The sequence below is a fragment of the Phascolarctos cinereus genome, unplaced genomic scaffold, assembly GCF_003287225.1.
Source record: "Phascolarctos cinereus isolate Bilbo 61053 unplaced genomic scaffold, phaCin_HiC Scaffold_2;HRSCAF=192, whole genome shotgun sequence".
In the NCBI taxonomy this organism is placed as follows: Eukaryota; Metazoa; Chordata; class Mammalia; order Diprotodontia; family Phascolarctidae; genus Phascolarctos; species Phascolarctos cinereus.
Window position 1 is genome coordinate 37437359 of NW_027555625.1, and position 24151 is coordinate 37461509.

At 38.2% G+C, this 24151-nt stretch overlaps 1 protein-coding gene across 1 annotated transcript in view; it reads right to left on the bottom strand.

The window, feature by feature from the left end:
* LOC110203465 (uncharacterized) overlaps positions 1–24151 on the bottom strand; it is a 46152-nt gene that overhangs the window by 11932 nt on the left and 10069 nt on the right. Inside the window, 2 exon segments of the mRNA XM_078149117.1 lie at positions 7716–7856; positions 8872–9208. Of these exon segments, the coding sequence (XP_078005243.1) occupies positions 7716–7856; positions 8872–9208 (478 nt within the window).

Below are 24151 nucleotides of genomic sequence, written 5' to 3' on the forward strand. Positions count from 1 at the left end.
TTCCCTATATATTTGAGAAATGAGACCTTTATCAAAGAAACCTGCTATGAATTTCTCCCCCAGTTTGTTATTTTCTTTCTATTTTTGGCTGCATTAGTTTTATTTGTGCCTAACCTTTTTCATTACATAATAATTAAAATCATTCATTTCACTTCCCATGATTCTATCTCTTGTTTGGTCATAAATCTTTCCTTATCCATAGATCTGACAGGTCCGTTTTTCCATGCTCTTCTAATTTAATGATCACCATTTTATTTACCCATTTTGATTTTATATTGGTATGTGCTGTGGGATGCTGGTATATGCCTTATTTCAAAATGCTTTCTAGTTTTTCTAGCAATTTTTTCAAATGGGGAGTTCCTACCCCAAAAGCTTGGATCTTTAGGTTTATCGAATATTAGATTACTATGGTCATTTACTACTGTGTATTGTTTACCTAATCTATTCCACTGATACAACATGCTACTTCTTGGCTAGTATCAGATTATTTTGATGATTACCATGCCAGGACATAGTTTGAAACCTGGTATAGTGTGAGGCCACCTTCTTTCACATGATATTCTTGACCTGTTCTTCCACATTCTGTAATGTTTTCTAGCTTCATAAAATACATCTTTGGTAATTTGGCTGGTATGGAACTGAATGAGTAAATTAACTTGGGGAGATTTATAATTTTTATTGTATTAACTGGGCCTACCCAAGAGCAATTTCTCCAATTGATTTACACATAAAGAATGATACCGTAATCAAATTAGGAGGGCATGGAGTAGTTTATCTATCAGATCTATAAATAAAGTAAGAATTTAAGACCTAAGAAAATATAGAGAGCATTGCAAAACATAAAATAGATAATTCTGATTGTATAAAATTTAAGTTTTTACACAAAGAAAACCAATGCAACCAAAATTATAAGGAAAGCAGAAGACCATGAAAAAACATTTTACAACTTATCTCTAATAAAAGCCTCATTTTTCAAATATATAGGTAATTTAGCCAAATCTATGAAAATGCAAGTCATTCCCCAACCAACAGATGCTCAAAGGATATGAACAGTTTTCAGACAAAGAAATAAAAGCTACCTATTGTCATACCAAAAAATGCTCTAAATCACTATTGATTAGAGAAATGCAAAGTAAAACAACCCTGAGGTACCACCTCACACCTATCCCATTGGCTCATGTAACAAAAAAAGGAAAATGATGCATGTTCATGGAGATGTGGGAAAACTGGGACAACAGGTAAGGACCAGGATGCTGACCAGGAGAGCACTGACCACACCCCTCTGCAGATCATAGTACCTTGGAATCACCAAAAACATAAGAGAACCACAGACATAGCTGTGAAAACAGCAGGGGAAAAATCTTTCATCTTGGGACAAGCCCAGCAAGAATCCCTAAAAAGAGCTAAAGAATTCTACAAAGGGGGCAGCTAGGTGGCGCAGTGCGTAGAGTACTGGCTCTGGAGTCAAGAGAACCTGAGTTCAAATCTGGCCTCAGACACTTGATCACTTGATACTTACTAGCTGTGTGACTCTGGGCAAGTCACTTAACTCCAACAGCCTTGCAAAAAAAAAAAATTAAACAAAGAACAAAAAAATTTTTTTAAATTAAGAATAGTAGAGGAAAAATTGGGAAAAGTAATGAGAGCAATTAAAGAAAATTAGGAAAAGAGAATCAACACCTTGGGAAAAGAAGGAAAAAAACCTGAAAAACAAACTCTTTAAAGATTAGAATTGGCAAAGTAGTAAAAGAAATACAAAACCTAAGTGAAGAAAATAACCGATTAAAAATTAGAATTGGAGGGGCAGCTAGGTGGCATAGTGGAGAGAGCACCATTAGCTGTGTGACACTGGGCAAGTCACTTAACCCCAACTGCCTTGCCAAAAAAAAAAATTAGAATTGGTCAAGTGAAAGCAAATGAATCTGTATGACATCAAGAAATAATAATACAAAGTTAAAAGACTGAAAAAAGAATGGAAGAAAATGTGAAATATCATGTCAGGAAAAACAAGTGACCTGGAAAATAGATTGAGGAGAGAGAATTTAAAATTTATTGGACTACCTGAAAGCCATGATCAAAAATAGAGCCTAGACATTATATGTCAAGAAAAAGTGACCAGATATTTTAGAATAAGAGGACAAAGTAGAATTGGAAAGAATCTGCCAATCACCTCTTGAAAAAAGATGCCAAAATGTAAATTTTCAGGGCTCCTATAGGGGTCAAAGAGAGAATATTGCAAGTAACCAGAAAGAAACCATTTAAATACTGTGAAGCTAAAATGAAGATTACACAAGTCTGAGCAGCTACCACATTAAAGGAGCAGAAGGCTTGGCATATGATATTCCAGAAAGGAAAGGAGCTGGTATAACAACCTGAATTACCTGAGTATAATTCTTCACAGGAAACAAGGGATATTTAGTGAAACAGAAGACGTTCAAGCATTCCTAATGAAAAGACCAGAGATGAATAAAATATTTGACATTGACACAAGTCTCAAGAGAAACATAAAAAGGTAACCATAAAAGAGAAATCTTAAGGGACTTAATAATTTAAATTGTTTACATTATCATGGGACAATGACAAATGTAACTCCTAAGAACTTTAATCATTATTAGGGTAGGGCGATTAGGAGTCTATGTAAATAGAACGCATGGCTGTGAGTTGATAATGGTGGAATAATCTTTAAAAAAAAATGGAGGAGTGAAAAAGAGAAATATACTGAGATGGGGGAAGAACATGGAAAAATGGAGAAAATTATCTCTCATGAAAATGGGGCAAGAGAAAGAACTCTTACACTGGAGGGGGAAATGGGGGAGATGGTGGGCATTGTTTAAACCTTACTCTTAACTGGTTCAAAGAGGAAAAAATATATACAAACTTAGCAGGGTACAGAAATCTATTTTGTACATTGTAGAAGTTGTAGGGGAAAAGGATAAGAGAAAAGGATGAAGATGATACTGTATTTCACTGCATAATCATCACCACTGCGTAGTATTCCACCTTGTTTTTCTTCAGTCTAAAAATTGGTTCATAACCTTTCATCGCATAATTGTTGCATAATTTTGCTGGTATTGTTGTATAATTCTGTTCATCATGCTGCTTAAAAGGTAAACAAAGTAGCAACATATTCACCAGTGGCGTATGCATATGCATTTATGTCTCAGGCATTGTGAGCCAAGAGCCTAAAATTCTCGGCACACATACTTTGTCAGTATATTTCCAAAAGCTAACTTGCATGGTTTGTTTTCAGCACTGCAGTACTAATAGTATTGTCACTCAACCCAATGAAGAGCCATAGGTGTAAGGGGAACAGGCTGGCAGGCAAAGCTGCCATGAGTAAGTCACATGATATAGTAAGACTTGCATCCTTCCTTACTACCTAAACTGTACAGTTCACCTACCAGCGATACAGTTTAGTAATAAACAATTTTTAAGTAACACCAGCACAATTAAAAAAAAAACAACAACAAACTTCATACAATGGTTGCACCCCACTTTTTTGCAAAAATGAAAAGGGATAAAATCTGTGACAATTATGCAGTGAACTACCATAACAAGAAGGGTGGCTGTAGTAAGCAAAAAAGATTTTCAAAATGGACAGGATAAAAAAAGAGAGAGAAAGAAAAACAGAATAAGATGGAAGGAAAAACATAGTCATCATAACTGTGAATGTGAATAGAATCAATTCTCTTATAAAACTGAAGTGGAAAGCAGAATGGGTTAGAAAACAGAATCAAACAATATGTTGTTTGCAAGAAACACACTACAGAAAGATACAGAGTTAAAACAAGGGGCTGGAGCAGAATCAATTATGATTCAGCTGAAGTAAATAAGGGAAAGGTAGCAATCATTATCCCAGACAAAGAAAAATCGATAACCAGGGAAATTACATCTTGCTATAAGGTACCATAGACAATGAAGTAATATCAATACCAGACATAAATGCATCAAATGGCATAGCATTCAAATCTTTTAAAGTAAAAGTTAAGTGAGTTACAGGAGGAAATGGAAAGTAAAACTATGCTTTGGTTGGAGACCTCAATTTTCCCTTCTTAGGACTAGATAAATCTAACAGCAAAATAAACAAGAAAGAAGTTAAGGAGATGAATAGAATATAGAAATTTAGAATTTTAGCTATGATAGATCTCTGGAGAAAAATGAATAGGAAGAGAAAGGAATATACCTTTTTATCAGCTGTACATAGCACTTTCACATAAATTCACCATATATTAGGGCAAATACAGAAAATCTTTAATATTAACATATTAAATGTATCCCTTTCACATTATAATGTAAAGAAAATCACATACAATAAAGGGCCTTTGAAGCACAGATGAAAACTTAATTGAAAATTAATCTAAAGAATGTGAGGGTTAAAGAACAAACCATAGAAACAATAATTTCATTAAAGATAATAACGAGATAACATACTAAAATTTGTGAAGTGCAGTCAAAATAGTATTTCCTGAAAAATTTTATATCTCTAAAATTTTACACTAACAAAAGAAAGAACCAATCAATAAATTGAATATTAAAAAAACTAGAAGAATGAATGAAAAATCTCCAATTAAACATTAAAACAGAAATCCCAAAAACCAAAGGAGAGTTTAACAAAGAAAAGCCAATGAACTAGTACAAATCAAATTAAGAGCTAGTTTAATGTAAAAATGTAAAAAAAAAAAAAGTAAAAATAATTATAAACCAGTGGCTAATTTGGTTTTTTAAAAAGAAAACCAAATTACCAGTATCAAAAATGAAAAGGGTAACTACATTACCAATGAAAACAAAATTAAAACAATTATTGGGAGATATATTGCCCATAAAAGTGCCTATAAAAGCGAAAATCTAAGTGAAATGGATACATTTTTACAAAAGTTAAATTGCACAAATTAATAGAAAAGGAAACAATTATTTAAATAATACTATATATAAGAATAGGAAATTGAAAAGGCATGAAAAGGCAAGAGAAAAATCCCCAGGATCAGTTGGATTTTCAAGTGAATTCTACTAATCTTTTAAAGAACAATTAATTCAAATACTATATACACTATTTGAAAAAATGCGCAAAGGAGTCCTACCATTCCTCCTATGGCACAAATATGGTTTTGATAAGTAAGGGAGAACAAAACAGAAAAAGAAAGCAACAAACTATTTCCCTAATGAATATGGAGACAAATATTTTAAAAATTATGTATTAGCAGGACATTACAGCAACATAACGTAAAGAACATACATTACAATCAAGCTGTATTTTTATACTAGGAACATAGGGCTGATTCAACATTAGGAAGACTATAGGCATAAGTGAAAATGTTAGTGACAAAAAATAAAAAAAGCATATTTATATCAATAAGCACAGAAAAAAGCTTTCAACAAATTCCTATTAAAAACACTAACAAGCATAAGAATAAATGTAGCTTTTCTTAAAATGAAAACCAGTATCTATCTAAAACCAAGAGCAAGCACGATCTGTAATGAGGATAAACTGGAAGTTTTCCCAAGAACATCAGGGGTAAAGCAAGGATGGTCATGATCAACTTTTATTCAGTATTGTGCTAGAAATGCTAACTATATTAAAGAGAGAGAGAGAAAAAAAAGAAACTGAAAGAATAACAATAGGCAACAAGGGAAAAAAAACTATCACTCTTTGTAGATGATGAGAACCTTAGAGAACCAACTAAAAACGAGTTGAAACGAAGTTGGAGAATATAAAATAAGCCCACATAAATCATCAGCATGTCTACATATCACCAACAAAACCGAGCAGCAAGAGATAGAAAGAGAAATTCCATTTAAAATAACCAAAGACAGTAAAAAATACTTGGGAATCTACCGGCCCAGACACCCTCAGGAACTAAATGAATATAATTATAAAACACTTATTAAAAAATTTAAAAATTAAAAATTGGAGAAATATTAATTGCTCACGGGTATGCTGAACCAATATAATGAAAATAACAATTATACCTAAATTAGTTTACTGATTCAGTATGATACCAATCAAACTACTAAAAAAATTTTTTTATAAAGCTAGAAAAACTAATAAAATTTTATCAGGAAAAAAAAAGTTAGAGAATATCAAGGGAAGCAATTTTTTAAAAGGTGCGGGAAGGTGACCTAGCCATCTCAGATCTCAAATAAAGTGGTAATCATCAAAACAATTTGGTACTGGGTAAGAAACAAAATAGTGGATCAGTGGAATATAGTCATCTATGATTTAATGAACCCACATATGCAAGGTATTGGGTAAGAACTTACTATTTCACAAAAGTTGCTGGAAAAACTGCAAATTAGTTTGGCAGAAATTAGGCATAGACCAATATCTCACACTGTATATCACAACACCACAGTGAAAATGGGTACTTGGGGGCAGCCAGCCTCATAGTCAGGAGGACCTGAGTTCAAATCCGACCTCTGACACATGATATTAGCTGTGTGACCCTGGGCAAGTCATTTAACCCCAACTGCCTCACCAAAAAGTAAAAGAAAAAAAAACATGATTCAGACATAAAGGCTAATATCACTGAGGGGAGCATGGAAAAATTTACCTGTCATGGAAGAAATTGTGACCAAACAAGAGATACAGAGGATCACAAGAAATAAAATTTAAAAGTTTTTGCAAAAACAAAACTAATGCAGCTAAAATTAGAAGGCAATCAAGAAAAGAGAAAAAAAGCTTTTATAGCAAGTTTCTCAAATACAAAGGGAACTGAGTCATATTTATAAAAATAAGAAGCCACTCTCATATTGAAAAATGATCAAAGCATATAAACAGGCACTTTTCAGGAGAAAAAAAAATAAAACTATCACCAGTCATATGAAAAATGCTCTAAATCACTAATAACTAGAGAAATGCAAATTGAAACAACTCAGAGATACCATTTGAAACCTATTAGATTGGATAATATGACAGAAAAGGTAAATGATAAATGCTGGAAGGGTTATGAAAAAATGGGGATAGTAATGTACTTTTAGCGGAGGTGTGAACTGATCAAACAAATCATTCTGGGGAAGTCTGGAATTATCCCCAAAGGACTATAAAACTGTGCATACCCTTTCATTTAGCAGCACCACTATTAGGTCTGTATTCCAAAGAGATCAAAGAAAAAAGGAAAGGACCTAAATGTACAAAAATATAGCAGCTTTTTTTTTTTGCTGTGGTAAGAATGAGAAACTGAATGGATGCCCATCAGTTGAAGAAGATGTAGTATATGATTGTGATGGATCACTACTGCAATTAAGAAATGATGACTGGGTGGATTCAGAAAAATTTGCTATAACAAGTATAAAATGAGGCAAAGAGAAGTGAGCAGAACCAGAAGAATATTGTAAACAGTAACAGTAATATTTTAAAAATTATTAACTTCGCAATTCTGAGGAATAGAATGATCCATGAAAATTCCAAAGGACTCAAAAAAAATGAAGGGAGAACTGATAAACTTTGAGTATAGATTGAGACATATGCTTGCCTTCTCAATAGTTGGGGAAAGAAAGGCAGAAGGGAAAGGATTTTTAACTCAAAACTGTAAAATGAACATTTAAAAAATGTAATTTTTGTGGGGGGAAGATAAATAGAATATCTCTATGGTATCTTTTAGCTCTAAATATGATTCTCTGTGCCCATAATTCCCACTGTTACAGCACAGGACAAAGAAACCTATCCCAAGGTCTCTGGCCTTAGATGTTATTTCAGGAGAGCAGCAAGTGGCACTCACCTTCCTGGGCCTGGCTGTCAGGGCAGGAGCCATTCTCTCTTCCTCCAGGCTGTCCTCCTGGGGCAGAGCAGAGGCCACAGAAGGGAGAGCTGGGGAGCAAAGGAGAAGCAGGACAGTGAGGAGTCACGCTGGGGGTCTGCCCTGCTCACACCAGGCGTTCCCACTTCTCCACTGCGGGCAGATCAGGGAGTGGGGCAGGGGCTGGAAGGGGACCAGAAGGAAGAGGTCATTTCTCTCGGGGGGGGGGGGCCTGTCTTTCGGCCAGCATCTCTTTAAAGAAAAAACTAGAGAACAAAGAGATGATATTGTCAGGAAGGGGAGGGCACTGATCCCTTGCAGCATCAGAGAAGGCTTCCAGGAGGAGGAGGCACCCGGGAAGGGTTCTGGAGGAGAGAAGAATGCTGGGAGGAGATGAAGCTTCAGTAGACTGAGGACCAAAGAAAAGATACACACCAGTAGTTCATTCCTCAGACTCTTTGCACAGAACAAAACATGGAGGCTTAGGAGGAAGATGGCAGCACTAACCAAGGCTCACATGCCCAGGGAGCTAGAGATGCGGATTTTAACCCAGCTCTGCCTTCAGACTCAGCGCCCCCCATGCCCAGAGCCTTCACGTCTGGGCATGCGCTGTCTCCAGGCTACAGTAATCCCTTTGAGTGCATCTTTCCTCTTTGGAGAAGGCTGAGCCTATTCTCTGGGTGCTCCCCAACCATCCCCCACGGCCCCTCAGTTTGCATCTGGATCTGGCCCTAACCCTAACCCGTCACTGTATGGTTCAGGAAAGAAAACGGAAAGACCACCAGCAATCAACTTAGAACAGGAGTAAGGGCAGAGCAGAAGTGACTAGAGTGGGACGTTGCTCCACTCCCTTGGGCTTGGCACGGCCTTCTGGGAATCGTAGTCTGGAGGCTGAGGCGCCTTCTGCGCATGCCTGGGGCTCGGCCCCTCCCCCGGCCTAGAATGCGGTCCTGCCTCCCTGCCTGCCCCGTACCTCCCCGCCCTTCCTGCCAGGAGCCCCACCCCCTCCGCTCCTCCCCTTACCTCCTGTGTGGTCTTCACAGCCCCAGAGCCCACAGGGAGTCACCAGGCGTGGGCTCACAGACCTCGAGGGGTCCTGGGCTCCTCCGAAGCTAGTTTAGCCCGCAGTCTCCCTTACTTAAGCAGCCAGTCACAACAGGCCGCGGGTCTAATGAAGTGCTTCTGGTGCGCCGCCATCTTCTCGCAGGAAGTGACGCAAACACGCAGGGAAGCCACGGCTCTGAGGAGGGAGACCACGGGCTGGGGCAGGATCCCCGGAGCGCTCGCTCAGCCCCATGGGGCTTCCAAGAGGAGCAGGACACGAGTGAGCCCAGGGCAGCAGGAGAGGTGAAGGGGGCGCCGGCCAGGACAAGGCCGTGATCTCTTTGTGTCTGTTTCCTCTGCCAAGGAGACTGACCCGAGGGAAGCCAGGAGACGTGGAGAGCGTTTGGCTGGGCCTGGGGAATGCCAGTGGTCTGCTAGATGGGCTCAATAAAACTCAGAGCTAACGTTTACGTGGAGCTCATTGTGTTCCAGGCAGGGCTAAGTAATTTACAAGGACTATCTCGTCTAGTCCTCACACCAACCTTGGGAAGCAGGTGCTGTTAAAGACCCTATTTTATACATGTGGAAACTAGGGTGAAGTGACTTGCTCAGGGGTCCCACAGCTAGCAAGTGCCTGAACTTGGATTTGAGCTCAGGTCTGGGAGAGGTAACAGCAGCAATGGGACAAGTTGGATTCATAACAGGACTTCATCGCCAGTACGTGGTTACCTGTGTGGTGCTTTTCTGAGCTCACAGAATACCTGGTCAAAGCAATGTCATAATTATATGATTTTGCCAGGGGGTGAGATCACCCAGATGGTGAGGACAGAGGATCATTGTTATGCCAAGCTCAGGACACAGCTTACTTGCTTGGCCTTAGCCCTGGAAAACAGGGTATTTCTGAATATCTTGACAAGAGAATATTGACAAGCAATAATTTAGCTTGGTACCATCAGCCACCAAGACAGCCTCCCAAGCTCCTTATCTATGGTGCTGCCATCCTGCATTCTGGAGTCCCTGCCTGGTTCAGTGGCAGCGGGTCTGGGACAGACTATACTCTCACAGTCATCACTGTAGAGACTGAAGATAATGGACTGCATTACTATCAACATCATTACAGCTGGCCTGTCACAGTGATCCAGCCCTGAACAAAAACCTCCTGGTGAAATTTGGCTTCCTTAGCACAGGGGCACAACTGCTTAACCTTAGGTCAGAGCAGTGACTGCTGTCTTGTCAGGACTGAGCTCGGAGAAAAAGCAGGAGAAAGAAGAAACAAAAAAAGTATGCTTCTATCTGCATTCAGACTACACAGTTTTTTTCTCTGGATGTGGATAGCATTTTCCATTATAAGCCTTTTGGAATTTTCTTAGAGCTTTGCATTGCCGAGAAGAGCTAAGTCATTCACAGGTGATCACTGTACAACATTGCTGTTACTATGTACAATGTTCTCCTGGTTCTGCACACTTCACTCAGCATTGGTTCATTTAAGTCTTTCCAGTCTTACCCGCTCATCATTTCTTATGGAACAGTAGTATTCCATTACATTCATATACCACAGTTTGTTTAGCCATTCCCCACTTGATGGGCATCCCCTCGATTTCCAATTCTTGGCCACCACAAAAAGAGCTGCTGTAAATATTTTTGTACATGTGTGTCCTTTTCCCATTTTTATGATCTCTTTAGGATACTGCCCTAGAAGTGGTATTGCTGGGTAAAAGGGTATTGTGCAAATTCTTTTTAATATCACATAATCAAAAGTATTCCTTTTTCTTCCTCTTCTTTACACATAGACTCTGCTTATCCAGATATGACAGTTACATTTCCCCATGTTCCTCCAATTTACTTATGTTATCACCCTTTATGTCTAAATCCATTTTCACCTTATTGTGATATATGGTGTGAGATGTTGGTCTGTGTCTAATTTCTACCAAACTGCTTGCCAGTTTCCCCAGCAATTCTTGTCAAATGGTAGAAGTTTGGATCTCTGCATTTATCAAACACTAGATTACTATAGTCATTTTCTACTGTGCATTGTGTACCTAATCTATTCCATGGATCTAACAGTCTATTTCTTAGCTAGTACCAGACTTTTAACAAAAATCTGGAACTGCTAACCTTTCTTCCTTCACATTTCCCCCCCCCCGGATATTCTTGACCTTTTGTTTTTCCAGGTGAATTTTGTTTTTATTTTTGCTAGCTGTATAAAATATTTCTTTTGTAGTTGGATTACTAGGGTGCACTGAATGAGTAAATTAATTTAGGTAGAATTGTCATTTTTATTATATTGGCTTGGCCTACCCATGATCTATTAATATTTCTCCAGTAGTGTTTTGCGATTGTGTTCATATTATCCCTTGGTTTATCTTGGCAGTACTTGGAAATGTTTCAAAGTATTTGATGTTGTCTGCAAGTATTTTAAATGGAATTTCTGTATCTCTTCCTGTTGGGTTTTGTTGGAAGTGTAGAGAAATGCTGATGACTTATGTGGGTTTATTTCATAAACTGCAATATTGCTAAAGTTCTTCATTGTTTCAACTAGTTTTTTAGTTGTTTTTCTAGGGTTCTTTAAGGTTATGATCATATCGTCTACATGGAGTTTCCTCATGGAGTTGTTTCCTCATTGCTTGTTTTTATTCCTTCAGTTTCTTTTTTATCTTATTGTAATAGATATTATTTTGAGTATAATATTGAATAGCAGTAGTATAATGGCCATACTTGCTTCACCCCTGATCTTATTTGAAAGATTTCAATTTTCTCCTCATTTCAGATGTTTGCTCTTGGTTTTAGATGAATACTACTTATCAGTTTAAGAAAGTCTCCATTTATTCCTGTGCTTTGTATTGTTTTTAATAGGAATGGGGGTTGTATTTTGTCAAAAGCCTTTTCTGCATCTTCTGAGATTATCACATGATTTTTGTTGTTTTTGTCATTGATATAGTTACAATTTTTAAAATCATCATCATCTTGTATATACTATTCAATTAATGATTAGAAAGTGAGATCAAGGTTCTAGAATAGCTATAGCATACATGCCTGATAAAATTATGATTCTCAATAATGATTCTATGAATTATCTAAGGAACAAAACAGTGACTCCAAGATCAGGCTGAAATCTTCAAACTAATGAATACATATATTCTGGAAAGTATAAAAGGGTAAAAGATACAAGTCTAAAGACACAGTAGACCCCAAACTGAATGAATGAGGCTAAAGATTACCAACATAATAATAGGATTTGAAGAAGAATGCCTTGGCCCCAGTTATTCCAAACTGCTTATTGAACTTTTCACAATGCCATAGTTGATACACTATCATAGCTAAGAAGTACCCTCTGTCCATCTGTCTCCTTGTAGACAATTTTTTTATGGTATTAGTAATAGCTTGTAAAACTGCTTAACTGTGCTTGGTTTTCTCTTTCCACTTTATGCTGTAGATACCAGATATAATTGTTTTGCAATTAGATCCTAATGAAATGACAGAGGGATCTCTAGGTCAAATGTAGACTCTCCCAGAAACTGCTTGTATTCTGAGCAGAGTGAAAGAATTTAACCACAAAATCAAGAATGAAAGTTTGATTCTTCTCACATATTAACACTCAGACTAGTCCAAGGAGGATCAAGTGATAACAAATGAAAAAATCATGGACCACTACAAAGTTTTATATATTCTTCTTTCTCTGAATGTTTAAGGCCTCTAAGGATTCACCTGGAAAAAATCTTGACTTCCTTGTACTACTGACATGCCAATTCAACCAGTAGTCTTGATCTCCTTTGGTCTTGAGTAGAAGGTGAAAAACTGGGACAGGCTCAAGTTATTTGTGGACCTTTTAGATTCCTGGCTTTAACATCCTCAGTATGGTCCTTGCAAAGATGATCTCTCCCTAAATTTCAGTTTTCTTATCTATACAATGGAAATATTAAGACCTAAAAGTTTCTTCAAGGAAAATGTTTTGTAAATCTTAAGTCAGGATATAAATATTTGATGCTATTATTCTCCTTCCTTTGCATCCCTCAAACATTGTACTGACCATACAATAGCTTTGAAAGGGTAAACAAATGAATATGTAAAAGTTGGATACATAAAAGAGGACATTAGGCACATGGGAAGCACTTCATGTGAAGGATGTCACTTAAGAGGGCAGTATTGGGTAACAGAGTGCTTGGTTTTGGAGTCACAGTCATGGACAGATTTATGAGATGAGGTTTATATACCTGTGATAAAATCATGACCCTCTTACTCTGGATGGCTTCTGGCTCTGACTAAACACACAATCATTTTCACTGTCCCAGCGTTCGCTTCCTGGCTGGTAATCAACAAGCATTTATTAAATACCTAACACCTACAGGGCACTATGCTAGGTACAGGGTACATAAAGGAAAAATCACATCCTGCCCTCTAGGAGTCTATATTCTTATGGTGGAAACAATATGCACACAGGGTATCATAAATATGAAACAGATACAAAGCATGAGGTGAAGCGAAGATGGCAGAATACGGGGGCTATTGCCAAACTCTCAACATTCCTCACCAAAAAAACTTTAAAATAATGCAGTGAAACGTATTCTGGAGTGGCACAGCCAAATGAAGGTGGTTGAGGTATTTTTTCTAGGCCAACACAATTTAGGGGGTCAGAAGGAGCAGCCTATGCCACTGACTGGTCTGCAGTACACATGACAGTAACACCAGATCTGGGTCTTAGAGGTGGCGGCGGCGGCAGCAGACGAAACAATTCAGGGAGATCTCATTGTCCAGAGACAGTAAGGAGACTGGACAATGGTCAGAAAAAGATTACGTGGGACTTCCTGTAACACCTTGATTGGCCTTTGACTTCCTTCAAATGTCAGCTAAAGTCCCACCTTCCACAAGAAGCCCCTCCTGATCCCCCTTAATGCTGGTGCCTTGCTTCTGTGGATTATTTGTTCAGCATATATCTTGTTTGCATGTCATCTCCTCCAGCAGACTGTGAGCTCCTGGAGAGCAGGGATTGTCTTTTGCCATTTTCTTTGTAGCCCCAGAACTTAGCATAGTGCCTGGCACATAACAGGCACTTAATAAATGTTTGTTGAATGACTGACCAAAAAAATATTGCATGGGACTTCAGTAAAGGTTCTGGGTGTGGGGCTGGGGGGTACTTGGCAACTCTAGTGTACATCACTTAGTTCCCAGTTACAGGATAGAGCTACAAACCCTTGGGGACCAAGGACGCTGGAGCCCTGGTTATAATTCCAGGGCCAGAGAAACAGCATGAAATTTAAGTTTCTTATAAAAACAAAACTAATGCAGCCAAAATTAGGCAATTGAGAATAATGGAAAATATTTTTATATCAAGTTTCTCTGATAAAGGCCTTATTTCTCAAACATACACAGAACTGAGCAATATTTACAAAAAGCTCCAGAGATGCACTGCAAGCTATTGGTTTTTCCATTACCAATGTATGGCTGTGACAGTAGGCCTATAAGGAAAACTGAGAGGCACAGAATTGATGCTTTTGTATTGTGATCCTGGAGATTTTTGAGAGTCTTTTGGATTGCAAGGAGATCAAATTAGTCAATGCTAATTAATTAAGAAATTAAGGCTATTCACTGGAAGGTCAAATACTGAAGCTGAAGCTGAAATACTTTGGCCACATGAGAAGATGAGACTCATTGGAAAAGACTAATGGTAAGAAAGATTGAAGGCAAAAGGAAAATGGGATGGCAGATGAGATGGATAGATAGTATAATGGAAACAATGAACATGAACTTAGACTTCAAGAGACAGTGCAGGACAGAAGGGCCTGATGTGCTGTGGTATATAGGGTCATGAAGAATCAGACATGACATGTTCTTCCCCTTAAAATCTGAACTCATGTAGAGCAGAAACTGTCTCCTCTTTACTAGTTGCACCCTCAGCTCTTAGCACATTGTTTTAAACGCTGTAAGCACTTGGCAAAGGCTTTTTCATTCATTCAGTTGTCTATTCGTTTCTAGAATTAGGCATAAGCATTTCCAAAGATCAAAGCTTTACAGTGAGGGAGAATCTTACAACCCAGTAACTTTAAAACCTTCATTACAAACATGAAGGAACTAAGGGGCAGAGAAGTTAAGTGATTTGCTTTAGGTCAGAAGTAGTGACAGAACTGGGATTCTAAGCCAGATTCCATGACTCCAATTCAGAATGTTTCCATTGGACCACATTTCCTCCTAATCTTACCTATTCCTTTCTGTGATGCTTTGGCTCCTCCTTCCCCAAAACTGGCAATAAGGAATGCAGGATGTGGAATTCATCTCCAAAGGAATACATGGACCCTGGAATTGTGGAAAGAAGGAAGATCCCACCTAACAACTCCAGGAAAGTTCAGTCCCTTTACGTTGCCTCAGTTCTTTACTTCAAGATACTGACGGGGTGCTTGGGTTTGGGTGCTTGTACTTGGACCCCAGTTTCTCCCTAGTCTCAGAAACACTGTCCCTGACAGTTTCTCCCCAGCCTAAGGACACTGTGCTTAGCAATTATTCATGAGTGGGCCCCAGCAAGACCCTTATCTCTCTCCCTGGTGCAGTTCCAAACAGCACCTGAAGGATTTATTAGTTTAAACTGGCTTTGCACTGGGTCATAAAGACATCCCCACTGGACTATCTATAGTACTGCTCTACCTCATTATCTACATCCTGGGCTCCTCATTAACTGTATTCTAGACTTAAGACATATGTATACTCCCTAGATCTATTGGTTGGTGGCAGACTGGACAACTCTGTTACCCTGAACTCTAGTTGACTTAGTAACATAGCAGGCCTGAAACCACACCTCCACGTGGCCCCCCTTGTGGGCTTTTCCTAATGAACTCTGGGTAAAATGCCTGCGCTGTAGGTACAAGAAGTGCATGTTCCTTTAAGAACTGACCACTCCTTAACCACTCCCTAATCCCACCCTGAATTCCCTAGTTAGCATACTTAGCACATGTTTTATTGTATTTTATCCTATATAAACTTTAACTGTACCTTTCTAAGGTTGCAGGATCTGTAAGAATCCTTGCCTGCTGAAAAGCGTAACAATAAATCTTTGCCACCTTAACTCAAAGAATGTTTGAGTCTGTGAATTCATTCCAGGGTCACAACCTCTCAACCTCTCATACCGCAACAATACCACAGAAACAGTATAAGTTTTTTGTATTCATTAAAGGGCTCTGATTTCAGATTGTTAAGGAAGACATAATTATTGGAGTAGATGTGACTGAGGTCAAAGGGAACTGTAAAAATCCTATTGATTGAAGTGGATTCAAGCAGGCCTATTGCTTCAAAACAAGGGCTACACCAGAATTTTGAAAACAAAAGTAAACAAATTTAGCAAGCAATTTCCTGGGAAGTCATTTCTTTTAAAAACAAAACTTTATGTGTAGTAGGAACAATGAAAAAATATAACTTCTTAAAAACATTTTGTTAAACATTAAGGACAAACTAATACAAGTTGATAAATACGTGTAGCAAAGTTATGAGAACTACTCTCCCAACCCCAAACCTACTTGCAGGTCACGTTATCAGAGCTGGACTACTCTTCCCCTCAAAATTCTAGGGGTAACCCTGAAAGGTTTGGGAGTGCCTCATTAGTGCAACAGATTACGAACACCCATCCAGTATGTTCTCCCCAATACCCCAGTTACCACTGATTATTTCCATATCAGCTAACCAACTGATAATTCTTTAACATCATTTACCTGATTAACCTGAACTATGTTTAACAAGAAGAGTTACTGAGAAACATAGTAAGACTGAAGGTATGGAACCCTCTGAAATTGGGAGCCAGTCACCTCCACCACTTTGGTGTCTAAGGAGACTGGACTCAAATTGGCTGTACCTAGGTCACAACTAGGTGTGGCACAGCTGATGGATTAACCATTCCTTTGTTAGCAAAATATATTTTCTTGGCTTCTTTATTCATTCATGGCTGGTTTGAGTCATGTAGGCCATTCCTCAGGGTTACCATAGTTCCTGAGAGACCCTGTGAAGTATTCTACTTATTGTATCTGTGGTTCTTCCTATTTTTCGTAGTTCATAAGGTCTTGGCCTGGTCTACTCTTTTTTTTTAAATTTTATTAATTTATTTTGATTTATCAACAATCACTTCCATATGCTTTTGAGTTGAGAATTTTTCTCCCTCTTCTTCCCCCCCACCCTCCCCAAGACGGCGCAAAATCTGATATAGGCTTTACATTTACATACCCATTAAACATATTTTCACATTAGTGAAGTTGAAAGTAAAAATTAAAACCAATAGGAGGAACCATCAGAAAGATGAAACAAAACTCAACAGAAGGGAAAAATAAGTGATAGTGATTCAATTTCCATAGTTCTTTCTTTGGATGTGGACAGCATTTTCCATCCCAAGGCCTCTGGAGATGTCTTAGATCCTTGTAATGTTGAGAAGGGTTCAGTTCAACATTCTTAGTCATTGCATAATGTGGCTGTTATTGTGTAGAAAGCCCTCTTGGTTCTGCTCACTTCACTCAGCATCAGACCATATAAGTCTTTCCAGGTTTTACTGAATTCAGCCTGTTCATCATTTCTTATAGCACAATAGTATTCCATTACATTCATATACCACAACTCGCTCAGCCATTCCCCAATTAATGGGCATCCTCTCAATTTCCAATTCTTTGCCACCACAAAAAGAGCTGCTATGAATATTTTCGTACATGTGGGTCCTTTTCCCATTTGTCTGATCTCTTTGGGATATAGCCCTAGAAGTGCTATTGCTGGATCAAAGGGTATGCACATTTTTGTAGCCCTTTGGGTATAGTTCCAAATTGTTCTCCAAAATGGTTGGATCATTTCATAACTCCACCAACAATGTATTAGCATTCCAATTTTCCCACATCTTCTCCAACATTTATCATTTTTCTGTTTTGTCATGTTGTTGGCCTGGTCTGTTCTGTCTCTGATATTCACACACCTAAGATCAAGGAAGGATTTACATGACAGAGATAGAAACAATGGAATCGTGTACTTTTGACTATATGGCTGCTAAGGCAGGGGCAAAGTATCTTCAATGGCCTGTGGGGCTTCCAAGAAAATGGCAATAAGGGGGTCACCAGGAGAACAAGCTACCTGTTGGCTGGTCACTCTGTCAACTACAGAAACACCCCAATGAAACAAAACTCTTAGGAGGAACAGCAAGAGTTGGCCTTGAATGACACTGATCAAAGTATTGGGGGGAAACTCTGATATAACACACAAAATACTAGAAAAGAAGGGCAAAGAGAGGGCCACAGGAGAAGGGAAGGCAGGGGTAGCATTACAAGGGCAATAATTAAAAACCAGAATCAATAATGAGCTTTGGAGATTGCTTCCACCTCTACAACTATGATCCAATGGCTTCTTCCATTAACTTCTGAGAGATACCTTTAAATATGGGTTAACCTGGGGTCTGAGACCCAAAGGGGTCTGTGAATAGATTTCATATTGTTTTTGCACATGGATGGGAAAATTAGATATTTATTTCAATACAATTAATTTCCTTGTCTCCTGTGTATTTTATTTTGTGTATTTAAAAATGTGATTCTGGGTATTATCCATAAGCTTCAGCAGATTGCCAAGGAGGTCCATGATACAAACAAGGTTAAGAACCCCTGCCCTAAAAGGTTTTTTTTTTTAAAAAGTTTAAGCCAGTGAATGCTGGGAATTTTTTTTATTAACTAGACTTCACTGAGCTGTGTCTCTGGTTAGTCCTAAGACAAAGATCATCAGTTTCGTTATTTTAGCTTCTCTGAGCCAGTTCTGTAGCTACTTTGTATACTTCTTAACCTCTCCCATTTTCATGATCAGGAGATTCTATTGTACTCGGAAAATAAAACTGTAACACTAAGATGCACGAAGACTTCTGGGACATCCTGTATAATGGAAACTAGAAAGTCCTCCATGAACATTAGCTAGCATTATATGTCCTTTTAGGAATGTTAAGAACTGGTTATGTATTTTAAGGTTCAACTGACTTCCCTGAATTTTTATTATTTCTTAGGGATTTCAGGTTTTGGAGGACTATGTGCTAACTCAGTCTCCAGCCTGCTTGGCAGTGACCCCAGGAGAAACAGTCACCATCACTCAGACATGAGGCCAGTTCAAGCACTGGTAACTATCTAAACTGGTACCAAAAGAAGCCAGAATGGCCACTTGGGCTCTACCACAAATACAATCAGGCACTCTGGGGCCCCAACCATGCTCAGTGGCAGTGGTTACACTGACTACACCCTCATTATCAATCCTGTGGAGTCTGCTGACACTGCAGACTAATACTCAGCATAGTAACTGTGCCCCTCCCACGGTGCTCTAACGTTAAACAAGCCCTTCTGGCCGCCTAAGCAGTGAGGCTCAGCTAACCCATCTCCTGTCCTTCACCCCACCATCGGTGACAGAAGCCTTGCTTCTGGCCTTGTTCACAGGAAGGTTTTTTAGGGCCCTGGTGGACACTGTGGCCACTGTCTTGGCCCTACTTTGGCATGCCTGTCCCAGGTATGGAGCACACTGTTGTGTGCTACAGCTACCCAAAAATAGCACTCAGAGATTTTCTAGGTATAAAGTAAAAGATTTATTACGTTCTGGCGAGAAGCGGGCCTCTGCTTGTCCGGCAGTCCGAGCTAAGTGAGGCAAGGCACAAAGGCCAGGACAAAGGTTATTATATAGCCCTAACACAAGGATATCCACCCACTACTGGCTTTGAATTCCCATTGGACAGGAATTTCAGCCTTACAATCTGAAACGTGAAAATCTACCCCAGAAACAAGGAATCTCATTATAATACTACCAATCCTAGCTATTTTATCCTTTTTAGTAATTAGCCATTAGTAATGCTGATATAACAGTACAAATCATGTGTTTTCTAGGAACCTGAAACTTAGGCCTATTGAGGCTAGTGTAACCAACCTTGAGTTTGTAAGTCTAAGAAATTGCTACACTCAGTCCATCTGAGAGATCTCACATTGTTTACATTGTTTCACTCAGTTAAAAAAACCAGAGTCTTGACAAAAGTTTGCAAAAGGGGAGATCTCTCCATTGACTATTGACTTTCTGGAGAAAGTGCACCCCCATGCTGCCTCAGCTGCCCCAAGAGTTCGAGTGCTCTTTGTTCAAGGCAAGACTACACAGACCCCAACGTAGCAGCCCACCCTAACCCCCTTCCCATGGGGTCATTGACTGAGCCTCAGGTGTACAATCTATTCGTGTAAAAACTACCCCAGCAACAGAGAGAACAAGGAGGTATAGAAATTATGTTAGCACGTTCCCCTTTTCAGGGCCTCACAGTTTCAGCAGTCTTTTACCCAAGGTCATACAACCAGCTAGAGGACGAGATAGACAGGATGCTCCCATGTCTCAGGAATTTCTGCTAACACTATCCAAAAGTAGGAGAGGGAGAAGGCTAGGGGAGGGGGTCTTGCATTCTGAGGGGTCTTCACTTAGTGTTGGTACACATGTACCACTCACAAGCAACAATACCAGAATCATTAACAAGAACTAATGACCCTTTGAGGAGGCTTCACTTCTGACAGATCATCTCTCACACTGTCATTGTGTTCTAATTGAGTAGAGTGGTATTTTATTTTTGAGGTAATGGTTTAAAAACATAATGGCCTTAATGCTGTGGGATTTTCTTTTTATCCCTTTCCCCCATATTCGAGAAGAGAAAGAGAAATACCTATTTTCTACAAGTGATATGATAGAAAGTGGGCAGGGTACGCAAAACCGAGGCACCAGGCAACATTTCTCATTGGAATGGGCAGCCCAGCCCATTTCTGCACAGCTTTAATAGTAAGGAAGTTTGTCCTGACACTGAGCCTAAATTGCCCCACTGAAACTCCCTCATTGCCCATAGTTCTTCCCTTTGGGTCAAACAAGGCTAGACTAATCCTTTTTCTCACCTGACAGACTTGTGCAGCAGGAAAATGGATGAGAGCCCAAACCACAGAACATAAAAGGAAGGCTGTCACTAGCCTCAGGACCCATTACCTGGACGCTGTTGAATGTTTCGATTTAAAACTGATTGTTTGTAAAAATAAAGCTAGCATTTCTATAGTGTTGTAGTCATCTCCTTTTATCCTCATAACAACCTTGAAGGCAGTTCCCGAGTTGAAAATGCAAAGGAATATTGTAGCCAAACTACCCAGGAAAACTGAGCATAATCTTTCAGGGGAGGAGATGGACATTCAATAAAACAGGGGACTTCCAAACCTTCCTGATGAAAAAACCAGAGCTCAATAGAAAATTTGATCGTCAAGTACAAGACTCAAGAGAGGCATAAAAAGGTAAACAGGAAAGAAAAAGACAAAATAAAACGTTATTCAATAAGGGCAAACTGTTTATATGTCTACATGGGAAGATGATACATGTAACTCTTAAGAATTGTATCTTTATTACAACATTTAGAAGGGGAATACATAGGCAGAGGGTATGGGTATAAGTTGACTTTGATGTGATGATAAAAAAATCTAAGTCGTGAAAAGGCATTGTACTGAAAGAAGAGGAAAGCAGGAGGAAAAAAAGGTGATCATATTAGGTGCAAAGACCTGTTACAGTAGAGGGAAAGAAGGAAGAGTGATTAGCATTGCTTGAACTTTACTCTTATCATATTTGGCTCAAAGAGGGAATTACATACTCAGGTAAAGAAATCTAATTTACCCTATAGAAAGTAGAAGAGGAAAGGGGAAAGAAAAGGGAGAGGTAGATAGAAAGGAGGGAAGAAGTAGTAAGGGAAAAGGGAAAAAAAGGGAGGCGAATGATAGAAGGGAGGGCAGATTGAGGGAGATAATGGTCTAAAGCAAAATTCTAGTGAGGAAAGGAAAGAGAGAAAGGAGAGAAAAGCATAAACAGGGAGGAAAATAGGATGGTGAGAAAGACCAAGAGTAATCATAACTGTGAATATGAATGGGATGAACTTTCCCATAGAACGGAAGTGGATAGCAGAGTGGATTAAAAACCATAATCCTACAATGTGTTGTTTACAGGAAACACATTCGAAGAATAGGGATACACACAGAGTAAAGGTAAAAGGCTGGAGTAGAATACATTATGCTTCAGCTGATAAAAAAAAAAAGCAGGGGTAGCAATCCTGATCTCAGACAAAAGGAAAGTAAAAATAGATCTAATTTAAAGATATAAGAAAGGAAACTGTATCATGCTAAAAAGTACCATAGACAATGAAGTAATATCATTACTAAACATATGCACCAAGTGGTATAGCATCCAAATTCTTAATGAAGAAGTAAAGAGAGTTACAGGAAGGAACAGACAGGAAAATTATACTACTGGGGGACCTCCCCCTCCCCCTCTTAGAACTACATAAATCTTACCACAAAATAAACAAGAAAGAAGTTAAAGAGGTAAATAAAATTTTTAAAAAGTTAGAAATGGTAGACCTCTGGAGAAAACTGAATGGATATAGAAAGGAATATACCTTTTTTCTCAGTGGTACATGGCACCTACACAAAAAATTGACCATGCCTCAAGGCATAAAAACCTCACAGTTCAAGGGGCAGCTAGGTGGTACAGTAGATAGAGCACCGGCCCTGGAGTCAGAAGGACCTGAGTTCAAATCCGGCTTCAGACACATAACACTCACTAGCTGTGTGACCCTGGGCAAGTCACTTAACCCCACTGCCTAGCCAAAAAAACCTCCAAAAACCTCACAATCCAATGCAGAAAGGCAGAATATTAAATGCATCCTGTTCAGATCATGATATAATAAAAATTACAACATAGTAAAAGGCCATGGAAAGACTGGCTAAAAATTAATTGGAAACTAAATAATCTAATCCTAAAGAACGAATGGGTCAAACAACAAATCACAGAAACAAACAATAACTTCACCCAAGAACATGACAATAATGAGACAACATACCAAAATGTATGGGATGCAGTGGAAGCAGTTCTTAGGGGAAGTTTTATATCTCTAAATGCTTATACTAATAAAATAGAGAAACACTAATAAAATAGAGAAAGAGGAGATCAATGAATGGGGCACGCAACTAAAAAAGCTAAAAAAAGAACAACTAAAAATCTCCAATTAAATACCAAATTAGACATTCTGAAAACCAAAAGAGATTAATAAAATTGAAATTAAGAAAACTATTGAACTAATAAATAAAACTAAGAGCTGGTTTTATGGAAAAAAAAACCCACAATAAAATAGATAAAACTTTGGTTAATTTGATTTAAAAAAGAAAACCAAATTACCAGTATCAAAAATGAAAAGGGTGAATTCACCACCAATGAAGAGGAAATTAAAACAATAAGTAGGAGCTATTTTGCCCAACTGTATGCCAGTAAATTTGACAATCTTAGTGAAATGGATGAATATTTACAAAATATAAAATGTCCAGATTAATGGAAGAGAAAATACAATACTTAGACAACCCCATTTCAGAAAAAGAAATTAAACAAGCCATCAATGAATTCCCTAAGAAAAAATCTCCAGGGCCAAATAGATTTATAAGTGAATTCTATCAAACATTTAAAGAACAACTAATTCCAATACTCTACAAACTATTTGGGAAAATAGGTGAAGGAGTCCTACCAAATTCTTTTTATGATAAAAATATGGTGCTAATTGATACCTAAACCAGCAAGAGCAAAAACAGAGAAAGAAAATTATACATCAATTTCCCTAATGAATATAGATGCAAAAATTTTAAATAAATTATTAACAAAGAGATTACAACAACTTATCTTAAGTAGGATTTATACCAGGAATGCAGGGCTGATTTTAAATATTAGGAAAACTATCAGCATAATTGATGACATCAACAACAAAACTAATAGAAATTACATGATTATTTCAACAGAGACAGAAAAAGCTTGACCAAATGCAACACCTATTCCTATTAAAAAACACTAGAAAGCATAGGAATAAATGGAATCTCCTTTACAGTAATAAGTACTATCTATCTAAAATGATCAGCAAGCATTATATGTAATGGGGATAAGCTAGAAGCATTTCCAGTAAGATCGGGGTGAAACAAGGATGTCCATTATCACCAGTGTTATTCAAAATTGTACTTGAAATGTTAGCTTTAGCGATCAGAAAAGAAAAATAACTGGTAAGTTTTCTCAACTCAAACGTAAATTTGTTTCATTGCAATTTTTACCCATCATTCCTAATCCAAAATTCTAATCCTTCTTGTATGGGGTAGCCTTCAAACCACTCAAATAATCAAAAATAGTTATTAGGCTATGCATCAGGCACTGAGTTCAACAAAGGTAACAAAGAAAAAGAATTAAAGCATCCTGATTTCCAAAAACCTTATGTACAAATGTGGGTGCATGTATACACACACATATATACATATAAATATATATTGTTGTTATTCAGTCATTTCACTTAGGTCTGACTCTTTATGACCGCATTTGGGGTT